Source organism: Oreochromis niloticus, linkage group LG4, assembly GCF_001858045.2.
Source record: "Oreochromis niloticus isolate F11D_XX linkage group LG4, O_niloticus_UMD_NMBU, whole genome shotgun sequence".
Lineage (NCBI taxonomy): Eukaryota > Metazoa > Chordata > Actinopteri > Cichliformes > Cichlidae > Oreochromis > Oreochromis niloticus.
In genome coordinates this window covers 3,279,908-3,294,277 of record NC_031969.2, presented here as the reverse complement: position 1 = coordinate 3,294,277, position 14,370 = coordinate 3,279,908, and the positions used below count along the sequence as shown (strand labels likewise).

The 14,370-nt window shown below is 41.9% G+C and overlaps 1 protein-coding gene across 1 annotated transcript in view; it reads left to right on the top strand.

The window, feature by feature from the left end:
* The first annotated feature begins 3,537 nt into the window (after positions 1-3,537).
* Positions 3,538-14,370, top strand: part of igf2bp1 (insulin-like growth factor 2 mRNA binding protein 1) — a 45,664-nt gene continuing 34,831 nt past the window's right edge. The window contains 2 exon segments of the mRNA XM_003446386.5: positions 3,538-4,302; positions 5,453-5,513. Of these exon segments, the coding sequence (XP_003446434.3) occupies positions 4,128-4,302; positions 5,453-5,513 (236 nt within the window). The 5' untranslated portion in view covers positions 3,538-4,127.

Sequence of the window (14,370 nt, the reverse complement as noted above, 5' to 3'; positions counted from 1 at the left end):
TGAATAGCAAAAATGTTTCATAGCATATTTAGCTGACTTTGTAGAGAAAATGGGAATTGCTGTCAAACTCTGTTGCTCATTTCTGAAGAAAGGCAAATAAATAAATAAATAAAAGCTCAGACCTCATTATTTGATTTTGAACAAGGTCTCCTCTCTTCTCCTGACTTTTCCTGCCTGAGCAAACTCATCATTACAGTAATGAGGACTGTTCCTCTCAGCTTGTTGTTTGTCTTTTTGTTTTTCACGTTTTCTCCACAAAGATAGTGAAGTAACACGAGATGTTTCCTACCTGCAGGCTCTGCAAGGAGGAGCACTGGGCCTAATACCGGCACAAAGAAGAAGACAAGAGGTCCGACTTTTCTTCTTAAACTTTTTGGACATAAACGCCCTCGCAGCCTCTCAGAACAGTGATTGTGTATTTTGTTTTTTTAAGTGATGAATAAAAACTTCATTTTGTGGATTCTGCAGCAAACTGAAGCCTTCATGCAGTATCAGAGGTTTGTGTGTGTACAGTAATAACCATGTTCTTACTTCTTGCCTTATTCTGACAGCAGCACTCATTGAAGGGCTGCTCTGGTTGCTCCTCAGGCTTCCATGAAAACACTGAGACAACAGCGTGTTACTGCATCTCTAACAAACACTTTACCTGCAGCTTTTAGGCCCGCGCACATTTGTTAGGCTGGGGTTGTAGCTCAGTGGCACAGAGTGGCCTTTCATAGACACACACACTGATGGTTTTGATTTTTAACAGTGAGTAGATTAAAATAATTTGTATTTTCACCTCACGCTTAAAAGGTTGTAATTAATGTAATTAGAGAACGTTCTGAATAAAAATGATCTTAACTTTCAGTTCAAAGTGGAACGAGGTTCCTGCGATGGTTCAGCTCTGGCAGAAATTCGTCTTTTGCCGGCTGCTGACGATCATGGACACACAGCAGCTAACTGAACTTCCACTGGAATGTGGTTGGAGGGCAGAATGTTTCATACAGACAGGCTGTTTCTGAGTTGTGTCTTCACAAAGTTAGTTCCAAAAATCAAACATCATCATTTGTCCATCCGGGTGATTTTGAAGAACAACTGTATCACCTGCAATGCAGTGATCTCACATTACAAGTGTGGCAGGAAATAACAGAAGACATTTACTCATTCACATTTCCTTAGCCTGTTCCCCTCCTCCTGCAGTTCCTCTACTGCATTTGACCTCCGCCCATCAACCCTTCTGCCTCCAACAAACACACACACGGAAGAGTAACTGCAGACAGGGTCTTGTGATACAGTTTGTAGAAAGTTTCAGAGTACAAAGGAAGGCATTTGTTGATTTGTAGGAGGAATCTGGTGGTTAGCAGCAAACTTCATCAACCTAATTACTCACATTTTCATTTAGATGGTTCAGCTCCAGGTAAGCACAGGAGGACACTATTACAGTTTTCATGGAAAACTGAATACAGAGGACAGACGCTCTGAGACGGCTGAGAGTTATCTAGACAGTGTAACAACCCCCCACACACTAAAAAAAAGTATATTTTAACTCTGACACAATGAAAAATTGGATTTTAGAGGTTTGACTTCATAAAAACAATGTTCACCTCGTCAGCCAAACAAACAATTCTGTTTAAAAAAATAATTTCCATAAAGCGTAAAGGTGTCTGTTTTAACGGTACACAACAAAAACACGAGATTATGTTTGAATCTTAAACAGCCACGTTTTAGTTCCTGGTCTTAATCACAGCTGAGGCTTTAATGGACAAGTGGGGGTTGGGTGGAGGTGTCCTTTGTGCCTTATCCATCTCAGGACAAAACCCCACCAAGGCTATTGTGACGTTTAAGTTAAGGTGAACTAAGGCACTAAGCACACTGAGCACTTTAACATTTGTTTTTAAATTCAGCTAAACTCCAATAAATGGTTGTTGTGACTGATGTTTGTCTGTGATTAAGACTGCAGTCGTGGACTTAATCTGACTTTGAATTAAAACTGGTGACAAATTTGTTGATTCCTGAAAGGAATATGTTAGTGCAGAAGTATTTAACCATGGCTGTACTAAACTACACCTAAACTAAATGTCAAACGACACTGAGGAAAAAGTGGACAAATTAAATATATTAAATATATTGTTGTTAAATATATTGTTACAAAATACAGCCAGTAGGCCTAGTTTGAAGAAAAAAAAAAAAGGGGGGGGGGGTGATGTGCTTTTCAGATTTAATGTCTTCCCCTGTAAAAAACAAAACACTCCTGATGATTCAAAAGCTACTGGCGAGAGCTCCATTTCTCTTTGAGGGTTTGGATCCATTTTGTGAGTGGAAGCCATTTTCTAACTAAAGCGAGCCTCACCAGAGTGCCACGTATCCCCCCGGGCGTGTGCAGTATGGCTAAAAAGTCCAAACCTAGTGCACAGAGAAAAGGGGCCCCTTTAAAAGCCAAGTCCAAGCTCGTCAAAATTAGAAAACCATGAGACGAGACTGGCACAACCTGGAGAGCACGGAGCCGATATCCGCAGCCAAACTCCAGCGTGATGAGTGAGTGGGGGAGAGGCAGGCCTGCATCACGCACTGCCTCCATTTTGAGCAGACACCCACCCAGAGGGGCACGCGGTGTGTGTGTGTGAAGCGTAGCGAGCGACTTCTCCATGGTATCACTTCCTGTGCGCCCCACACCGAGAAATGTGCAGAAATTGCTGGAGAAGAAGCTAGCGCGCCATGTTCCCGCTGTACGTTAACTCTGGGTATCGCCTGTTGGGAGCCATGACCTCACAGGGAAACTACAACACACAGTAAAGTGTTTAAAGCGAGACGTCATCTCCGAGATTGTAGCCTGGTGGCACTGCATCGACGCCATGGCTGACACATTGTTCCAGTTGGTGGGGAAAAGGACGTTGGCGACAACGTATGAAAACGAGGAGATGGGTTTCCTCCAAGTTCCAACTACAGCACACTTGTGGCCCCTGAAACAAAATGGAGGCCCCGTTCCGCTGTTTGACAGCCACCATGGGTTCACCATAGGTCATTTATGTAACGTCACAAGGACAACTTCTTTAACTTTAGCACAAATCATATCCATCCAGAGGGCGGGAACAGCAACAGCAGGGGTGGGGGTGCTACGCAGTAAAGTGAGCGGGCGGCGCCTTGTTATTTAAATGTGAAACGGCTATGGCCACCGAGGCCTTCCACTAGACTGAAGAGTGGAGGAAAATAACCCCCCAAACAAAATAAATACCAACAAAGTAGACGCTCACACGCTGTCCACTATCAGCTTTTAGCTGCAATTCTCCATATTCGCCCGCATTAAGCGCGGGTGTCTACATCTACATCGTGATGCATACCCCCACCCCTCAGGAAAACACGCAAACTGTACTGTTGTCCACTACTGTACGGCACGGAGGGAGGACAGCACGGAATTGGGAGTCTCAGCTTGTGTTACCATGCGCGCGCACATACGCGCTCATCTGGTGAATACCCTGGGATGAGAGGGGGATGCCCCCTCCCTTCCTCCTTGCTTACCTACTCCAACTACACCACGTGGTTTCCTCTCTCTCAAAAAAAACCCAAAAAAAACGAAAAAAAACCCCGTGAATTGGAGTGGACGAGGGGCGGCGTCACCCCTCTGCCGGCAGCAGGCGGATCGCCGAAAGAGGGAAGGATAGAAAACTAGAGAGAGAGGCGGAGAGAGAGGAAAACATTTCTCCCGATCTGATCCCGCCATAGTTTTTCCCACTCTTCTGCCATAGACCCATCATCAGAATACACCCAGTCCAACCCACCTCCTCCACAGCGCGATAGAGGCTATAGGCTGCTGCTTTATTCGTCTGTTGGGGCCGGCTGCAAGTCAGGGGATTTCATTTCTTCTCCTGCTCCACTTATTCAACTGGATTTACAGCAATATTCAACGTTACCACCTGATTATACTTTTTTACATTTTTTTTTAATTTGAATTTGTGATCGTGAATTCAAATTTATTTCGTACTTTTGTCCTCTAGCGTGATTTACACTTTCTGTTTGAGTGGCAAGTGTGACAATATCTTGTTGCGCTATTAGCACATTCAGCAGAAACTTTTTGCTGGCTCCAATCTTAGTTATTTTGGGCTTTATTTTTTGTTTTCTTTTTTGGGCTCGGGAAAACAATTTCCACAATGCACAAGCTATACATTGGGAATCTAGGCGAAAGCGTGACTGCCGAGGACTTAGGAAAAACCTTTGACGAACACAAGATCCCATACACCGGACAGTTTCTAATGAAAACCGGCTATGCGTTTGTGGATTGTCCGGACGATCACTGGGCCATGAAGGCTATCGAGACATTTTCTGGTGAGTTAAGGTGGACTACAAGTCACCAAAAAAAGCCTTCTCTTATTTCCACCTTTAATTTCATTCATTCTATATATAGGGAAGCGGTAGACGCCGGCGCACAGCCCCGGTTGCATGCTCACCTTCAGCGGTGTATCCCAGTTTTATTGTCCGTTCGCCTCCCGAGGCTCCACGCGAGATTAAAAAATAAATAAATTCCTGAAATTATTTTATTGGTGTTAGCATAAGGAATAATAGTGTGTGGAAAGCTACACACCCACGGGAGCCATTCAACTTTTGCAGGGGGAGGGACGCACGTAGTGTAAAGCTATACTGTAAAACACAGCCGTTGGCGAAGCTTTCCTTGATACCGTTGTAATTTATCAAAGGAGATTCTAACAGTACTGTGCTAATTATGGCACGTGCATTTCAAGCTAATGTGTGCTTCTGGTAGGCGTTTTGATATCTTGCACCCCTAGCACTGGATAGAGTAGCCTACTCTCTTGTGATATAGGATGAAGCCTTGCTGCTTCCCCTCCCCCTTTAAGCCGGGAGTCCACTATGACAAAGGCAGAAACAAATAAATTAGCCCTTACCAAACCTGGCCTCAGACCAACCCAGAATTTACACAAACCTACCCCGGTATGGTGCAGCTCGCTTTCCTGCGTGGCGACAGCTCTGTGGCCCATTTCTCATGGTTTCCTACACATGTAACGTGAGGAGGCAAGGTCGCCATGCCAGTCAGCTCTCTCTGATCCTTCCTGAACCCTCACCAAACTCTCCAAACAACCCTCTCACACTACAACCATGTGGGCTTGAAACCTTTTAACTGCCACTCAGAGTTAAACTGATAAACGTATAGTTATCGCTTGGTATTTCTGAGGGATTCAAGCAGTGCATTATAAGACGGAAAGTGACGTGATGTACACTATTCACTTGCTCCCTGACTTTTAAGGCATGTTTTGAGCACTTTCAACACAGTTGCTTTTTTAGTACTTTTCATGAGTGCTTGAACGATCACCAGGTTTAATTGGGAATAAGTGAACCGCAAGGCAACCCACACTTTAGCTGTGTTCCCTGAATACAGTAGATTCCCTTCGTAGGCCTTTACAGCTAGTACACAGTTAGCATTTAGCCACACTTTGTTCTGAACCAGTTTTCCTTTTTTCAGGTAAAGTGGAACTTCATGGGAAACGTATTGAGGTCGAGCACTCCGTCCCCAAGAAGCAAAGGTACATTGAGCACTTGTATCACCCCTCCCCCTCCTCTCTCAAAAAGAAAAGGGGAAAAAAACCTTTCATGTGTTGCATCACCTTATGTGGGTCTTTCTGCCATGTAATAAGTGAAAACAACGAGTTCACTGAATGATTTGCTATTAGTGGGACACAGATATCTGCCCTTGCGCCCACTTGACGTTAAAAGCCATTGTGAGGCTAGCAGTGGCTAGCTTGGCTGTGTTTGTTGGTGTGGGAGTGTAGCGTAGACCCTCAACTTTGTCGGCCATTGCTGTGGAGCTGAACTGTGACAGCTTTAGCTAGGTGCCTGCCGTTCTGTGCACTGTGGTTGGATTTTTACTCGTCCTTTTAAAACGCTGCTGTGTTTTTAGAGTGAGCTCAACAAGCACGTAGATATAGGTTCTTCGTAAAGTCACAGTGTTGATGTGAGCACGTCCTGTGGTTTACTATATGCTCTAGGCCCAGCCTTTTATGTAGTTACTCTTTCCTTACACTACAGTCACTGCACAATTTCTTTAACACGATTTAAAAAATACACTGGCATATATGTATTTTAGAAATGTATACGTGGTGTGGTTTCACGTGTTGGACAACCTTTCAGTGCTTTAATGTATGCATGGATAATATTCGCTTGTACACATTATTCCCAAGCTTTTTGCTTTTATTAAAACTCTTCGGTTTAACGTTCAAACTCTGAAAAGAAATCAGTTTTTAATGATACTGTGAGTTGTGACGGAAATACGGTGTGTTGATTATTTTATTTCGTTTATAGGTTTCTTTTAGAAGGTATTTGACGAGGAAATTGTGATTTAATGGAGCTGTTAATTTTATGTTAAATTAATTACACATCTTTCCATTTAAAAACACAGCGGTACTGTTTATTAATTGTAGTATTTCTTTTTAAATATATAATGCTCGTTTTAACCCAGAATAGGTACTGGGTGTGAATATTTCACATTTAAATGCCTTTTGCTTCATGCCAACTCGGACACATTTAAGTGGCAGCCTGATAGTGTACCTGTAGCTTTGGCTTCTTTGTAATTGGGTGAGTGTCAATGAAATTTCTGCGGTTCAGTAGTAGCTCTAACTGGTGTCCATTGTGCTCATTTGACCTGCTTCATTCAAACAACACTATGCAATTCTCTTATAGCCCATCATTTATGCCCGTAACCTTTGGCACAGATACGAGGTGAGCACAGTTCTCCATGTTCCGCCATTTAGTCACATGTGTGCTTATGTATGTGTGTATGTATGTATGTATGTGTGTGTGTATTCACTATGAGCCAAAATGGCCAGGAAACGTAGAAGATTCCACCCCATTTCCACACTTGTTGGCTTTTAATAAATACTACGATTTGGCGTAATCACTATTCGCGTGGTTTTGTATGAAACAGGCCAAATATTTCAAATAGAGCTGGCTTTTGGGGCGCCCGCCCTGCGCCACGAAAGCAGAGTAAAAACGTTGCAACATGGCTGTGGCACACATCCCAGCAGCGTGGTCTTTGTGTGGATGAGTGGGGCCGAGTGTGGTCAATTATTGCCAAACTCGCCTTACACGCAGAGCTAACATGGCTGTAGGCTGTAATGCCTTCACATGTCTTAGCGGGTGCGTGAAGAGTCCCAGACCTTGACTGTGATCATCTTAAAGAACCATAATGATAAAGGTGATTTGTGAGTAGGGGGACGAGCTTGTGGCCCTTCGTGACTTCACAACACGTGGTGCGTCCACGCAAAGAGGAGTTGCACCACGTCAGGCATGGAGGGCAAAATGGCGAAGCCTTGAATGAAGCAGCCACTGTACAGATTGCTCCTTATTCTTTTTTTTTTTTTTCACAGTGTGTCACTTTGGGTCTCGTCAGCGCCCGGGTCGCCCCGTGGCTTACATCACGTGTTCCTGTGTGTGTGTGTGTGTGTGTGTGCTTTTCTTTTCAATTTAAATAAATTAAAAAAATTAGAAAAGTGTTAATATGACGGAAAACTGTATTTGTGGAAGCCCTATCTTAAAATGGCTGTTCGTGCAGTCCGTCAGCCAGAGCTAAATTATCCAAATTATGTCGCAAAATGATCGCGTTTAAATATTTATAAAAAACATCTGCTCATCTCCAGCATCCAAGCGTGTGCAAGCTGTTTGAGCAAACGCTAATTTTACGAAATTATTTTGTAAATGTTTAAAATCCTCCAGTTGTCAAACAAAAACTGTGGGGCAACGAATTAGGCGTTTTCTGGCGACGTGCGCATTTGGGCAAAAACACTCAAAATAATAGATTCCAGCATATATTTTATTTTTACCTACTTTCACTCAATAAGCTGCTTGTTTTGATACCGTTTTGAATATTTCTCATTTATTGTGACTCTAACGTGGAACTAAAAGTTTTCAGGGGTGCTTGCGTTTCTACTCGTGTTTAAAATAAAGTTGCCAGAGTATATACGTTTAAACGTCTTAAAACTGCTCTCCTGCAGTTGCTTCTGAACCTCAAGGAGGGTGTGTGTGTTTGTGTGGGAGTGGCGGCTGTTCTGAAGGAACAAGCCCTTTGGGCTATTTGAAGGAGGTGGGGTGGGGGTGTCAGTCCCTTAACTAAAAGAATGAAGGTTCAATTCCTTCTTTAGATTCCACAAGTCTCAGTGCCAAATGCATTTTAGGCGCAGGGGGCGCTGGCCCTGGCTGCCCTGACCCCTGACGTGTTTTGAACGGGTACCTTTTGCGTTTGTATATATGGACGTTAAAGATGGACGAGTTGTAAGTTTCAGAGAGAGCTGTTTGGTTACTGTGTAAGGCTGCAGAGGGTTTGGCGAGGTGGAAAGCTGGGGTTGTATAGCTACAGGAAGAGAAGGGAGGGGAGTTTTTGTGTGTGTGGGTTCTCAGAGAGAACAAGCCTCCCTCTTTGGAGAGGGGAAATGTATAGAACGCTCACTGTTGGCGTAAAGCAAATCAGTGGTGACGCCCACCAAAAATCCCGTTAAACCCAGTTGAAATATAAATGGCATGGGTAGGTGTGGGCGTGTGTGCATTTTTTATCTGTTACCCATGCTCTGCAAAATTCTGATGGCAACCTGGCACATAAAAAAATAAAATAAAATAAAAAGTTTTGTTGGATGTCACAGAGAGAGCTGCTACAGACTATAGGCTAGCTTATTTATGGTAGTGTTTTTGTTTTTGTTTTTTTTTAACGTCTTTAGAGTCTTGTAATAATTGTCTTACACTGATTCTACAAATCAAAATTAGCTTTTGATTTTAGGGGCATTCCTGCCAAGTTCACATTTTTGTATTACGCTCCCTCTAAACATTCGCATGGGCTACTTGCAGAATATCACTATCAATTGGTATTAGCCCTGATGACTGATATCAGGAAATATAATGGTATTTACAGAGGTCATTGGCCAGTACTTAGTTGTTGGGTCAGTTTTATGCAAACAATTGTACTTTAAAATAGACCAGTTATTTATTTATTTTCCACTGAAGACTTTTTCTTCCTTGCACTAAAACTATAAACAACAAACAAAGTAAAAAGAAAAAGACTGGAATTTTGAATAAACATAATTCACCTATAATTAGCATGTTGCTAAAAACAATTATAATAATAATTATTATTCCCACTTTGGAGTATTTTTGCATGTCCTTGGTTATGGAGGCAGGGTTTAGTGTCTGATTCTGGTAAGCTGTGACCTTTGGCACCAAAATGTTATCTGTAGCGTTCAGTGTGCTAGGATTTGCACCCCGCCTTCACCGCTACATGAGGCTATTATGCACAGCACACCAAAATTTTGTAATTTCATAATTGTGGGATTTAATTCCAGTCGCCTTTGAATCTCGACCCATTTTTCCATTTGCCATTTGTAGCCAAAAAAGAAATGATGATGTTGGCTCATTTCAAAACAGGAAAAATTGCATTGGAGGCTGCAACCTGTTCTACTTTCTTCATGCATTAGTCTTCATGTGTTACAGGTTTCTGTTTGCATTTCCTTCAAAAGGGAAAAAAAATGCATGGAATCCTGAATACTGCTGCACATGAAGCATGCCAACATATCTGCTGTCATTGTTTCACTGTTTAAGAATCTTTTTTAAAATAACAATAATTATTATTATTTTTCACTGAATTGCTTTAAACCTCAAAAAGAGAAAAAGATGACGTTCCAGTTTTCCTGCGACCCATAGACAGACTGATAGATCACATCCAAATAACATCACAGTGTTAGCAGTTAAAAGTCCAACCCATGGCTGGGAATATCCTCTGAAATACTGATATCCTTCCATTTTTCTTATGAAATGTCATTTCCTCTCTTTATGTAATGGTGTTACAAATTTTGTATTGGCTTGTTTTTTAGCAGCTGAGTGAAGTTACTGTACACGTTGTGTCCCCCCCACTTTTTGTCCTTTAATGGATGCAACAGCTATATTCTAGATATTTTAGGCACAATTTTTTTGTCCATTCTTTTAATTGAGTTTGACGTATATAAAATAATTTCCACAACAAGCTTGGCTGTAAATGCTTTTGTAATAAACCTGCTACCTGGTTTAATGGGGCACTGTTTAGCATGCATTTAAAGAAGTGTCCAAATCAGACTGTGAAGACGAGGAGGTGGTTTTAGATTTGACAAAAAAAAAAAAAAATCTTAACACTTTCCCATTCTAGTTGTTTTTTTCTCTGAAGTGGACAAAACAGTTCCTATGATCAAAACTGCTCTTCTACTTCTGACAAGTCTAAGAAGTCTTTCAAAGTTTGTATGTACATCATTAGGTGATGTTGTCTTCATCACATTAGTTATTCCCAAACTCACTGACCTGTAACGTTTAAACATCCCTCTTCCTGGCCACTGTGTCGGGTCTTCTGGGGAGATGTTAAGACCAAAGTCAGAATGTCCTGAGTCTGCCCCAGACGTCTAACGTTCAAGCCATCGTAATTAGATGCCTGAACTACCTTAACTGGCTCCTTTTACTGTGGATGAGCGGTAGCTCTACTATGAGCCCCTCCCAAGTGACAGCACTCATAACAATCTCTAATGGGCCCATTTCACTCAAGTTTTGCTGCACACTAAAAGCGATGTCACCTCCGGTAGTGCAAGCTGCATTTTGGTGTCATGTTGGCTGGTTGTGCAGTCCTCAGTTTTTTGAAGACATGAGTGTGTGATCATGTGACCATCATTTTAGAGGGAGATCTTGCAACAGTTTGAAAAGAGATGATTTTCTGGGGAAAAAAAACTGTTTTGTCTGAGTGTTGACATTTGTTTGGGAAATACTGCAGGACTAGTACTCATGCCCTCAGCACTGGTATAAATGGTATGGAGCTATGGTGACATCACCGTTTGCGTGCAACACGACCAGTTCAGTGAGCATTGTGGGCTCATTAGGGTGAATCTGGACATCCCTTGGAGGAAGTTAATTTTTGCCATTGTATGCATAATCTTGGTGACTACCCACAGCCCGTGGCCATAATCCACAGTTTCTCCATCACGCTGGTGTCTTCACCACAACAGACTGGTGCAGCCTCTCCTGCAGACACCAGTCTGTCAATCAATTTTCTGTTCTACTCTTTCCCCACTCATGAACACGACCCTGAGATACCCAAGCTCAACCTCGAGGAAGCAAGTTGTTCTGAACCCAGAGCATGCAATCTATCCTTTTCTGGCTCAGAACCATGGCCTCAGACTTTGTCCTACCTGCTTTTAAAGTTTGAATCTCTTGGTGAAGCTAACATGCAGTGGTGTGAAAAAGTTTTCGTCAAAGCTGGAATTGTTGGTATGTTGCAGATCACTGCTGTGCTGCTTAACTGAAGCGGACTTGAGCTTCAGGGCACAATCTGACTGCTGGACATTCTCCTGTATGATTTTTCTGATAGAGAGCACAATTCATGGTTCCATCAATTACCACAAGTCATTCCAACTCCTGAAAGCAGCAAAACAGTCATAGTCATCATGCTTCCACCACCATGTTTGACTGTTATGCTTGTATGAAATGCTGTATTGGTTTTATGCCAGAAGTAACAGGACACTTTATGACATTTCTTAGCCTTCTTCACCGGTCAGACGCGTTCTATTTAAGCAGTTCCTAAATTTAACAAGTTGTATTTCCAGTAGTCTGGATGCATCTTAAGCAGACCCTTTCCCATCGAGAGATGATGACTGTGTAAAACATCCCAATTTTATTCTTCCAAATTATCCAAAATGTCAGGATGGCGCAAGTTTACCAGTTTCCTCCATGGTGTTGAATCACTGGTCATTTGTAGCCTTGTTGGTAAGTTTGCTAAACCAGCCAGTATTCTCTTCTCCTTAAATAAATGAATGGTTTTTCCAACATTTGGATCATTAAGGTACATGAATGCAAATGTTATATTTTCTACATGATTCCAACAAAATGTATGGGCAGTGAATGGAGTACAGAGAAGGAATCAATTAGTGACATTTTATAACTCCATTAGCGTCCAAAAATGTGTGTTATGAGTTTGTAAACTACCGGTAAGCCCAGAAAATCCTGCATACGTGATGGGGCTGTAGGTTTTGCACCACAGTTGAACACTGTTCATAAAAAGCAGTGTTTAAAATATCTGATACCTGAATATCTGCTGACAAAGTGTTGTTGGAATATAGATCTTGTATATCAGTGAACACTATGCTATCGAAACATTAAAGTTTTTTTTAACAGATTTCTTTGTTTTTTCTTAGCTATGAAATGTATGCAGTGTGTGTAAATCTTTGCTCTAGTTTTTTTTCCCTCTGTGTAATTTCACTAGCTGAAGCTGTGTTCCTTTTCCCCCATGTAAAGTGTGCTGCAGCTTTAAATGCACCCAAACGATCATGCATGTGAGGAACTGGATGTGTGTGTGTGTGTGTGTGGGGGGGGGGGGGGGGGGGCTAGCACTTTCACACAGCAGTACACAGAGTTGAAGGAGAGAGGCGAGCTGTGGTTTTATTTCTTCCTCTCTCATGGCTGGCAAAGGAGGAGGGGACAAGTGGGCGGAGGGAGCAAGAGGGGTGCGACCAATCGTCTGGTAGCAGCACTGTGCCTCGCTCACCCACATGCATGCTCTGACTTTATACTTTATCCTCGCTCTCTGCTCTCTCTCTCTCTCTCTCTCTCTCTCGCTCACTCTCTGCTCAGCGTGTTCATGGTTTCATTGTGCTGTTTTGGTTACTCTCTGGTACAGTGTGTTCGTTTCGCCCTCTTGTTTTTTGCCTCTCCTTCTTGCTCTGCCTTTGGCATATGGCCGTGATCCCCGAACCATTTCAGCCCTGTCTGCACAAGAGCTGAGACCGGGTAAGAGAATGAGGAGCAGACGGACAGACAAACCAAAAGGATCCAGAGAGAGTTACAGGCAGGAGGATGAATGTGGTTTAAATTTTGATGTCAGCTGAACTGCATTGCTCGGGGATGTTGGACACACAGTTTTGAGAGATAGCTCAGTTGTAATCTGATTAGACAGGCTACTGCTGCTGCTCTGCAGTGGTTGATGCACTGAGAGGTAAACCGTGCATTCAAACTAAAAGAATAGCTGTGGATAATTTTGAGACGGCATGAATAGATTTCTCAACTCAACTGCAGCTACGCGAAGGGAAATGAAGGCCAGCATTTGTCTATGCCAGTTACAACTTCACAGAAACAAGAATAATCATTTTACTGTTCTAACTGGCATTCATCATCAGTTTTATACTTCTGTTCTACTGCAGGGAGATAATGTCCCACATACTTGTGTAATTCATTTCTTCCTGCAATAGATACAATCTGCTCCTGAAATGCAAATTATTGAAGCTACAGTTACAAAAAAACCCACAAAAACAAAACATCTCCACTTGGCAGCAACAGTATTAACATACATCAGTACTGCAATTTCTACTACTATACTACTACTACTAGTAATTTGCCGTCTTACACAAATGGAAGCTACCAGTATAAACAATTTTCCATTTGCTGATTAAGTCAGATGTCATTTCACAGAGCTGCTGTTGTGTGCATCTAGTGCAGTCTGCACTCTTCTATGAAAAGTATTCCAACATCCAGACTGGGTGTATTGTGGAAGTTCAGTTTTCAGTGTGTTCTGTATTTCATTACTTTTACAGTGAGAATAGCAAAACATTAATGAGGGTATTTAGTCATTGAGGGTCACTGTAGTCACACAGAAGCACACAAAATGCTGCTCTTTGTTTTCTTTTAGGTGAATATAGAAGTGTTTTGGTGATGCTCACTGCATTGAAATAATAGGAACTGCAGTGAAGTCAATAATTTGCTATAAAGTAATGGAATTACACTGATGATCTGTTTTTATTTTTGTGAAAATCTAATCACTGATTATGAAAGCTAATAATGAATAAAAATGTTTGTGCTTTATTTTAACTTTAATTAGTGCATCAATGATCTAATCAGACAACGTAAAATCATTTTGCATTGTGTGATATGACTGTGATATTTGAGTTCTTGCAGTAACTGGTTTCGCTTGGTCTACATTTTTGGGAAAAACTGGTGTCGTATATATTCATGCTGAAAGTCTTCCTATCTGTGTAAAAGCTTTGTTTCATATGGGTGTTTGTGTTGCCAGAGCTGTTTAATGCTTTTATCCCATGTAGTTATTATTTCTGTCAGCATAGATGCAGAAATGGTGTTTTGTGCAAACACAAGGACGTGCTTAACGAAGTATTTCGATTTCAAAGTTTTTACTCTGTAAAAACAAACTGTACTGAGCCAACTATAAAAAGTTTAATTTCTACATGCACAATTCTATTATATGAACTGGTCTATTTCCTGGCCCATGACTGCTTAAAATCTTCTGTGGAGCATTGTCAGATTTTTTTTGTTTTGTTTCTAAATTCAAATGTAACAAAAGGAAGGAAGCAGCATTAGCAGTGTTATCTGAGCAGTTTGGGCAAT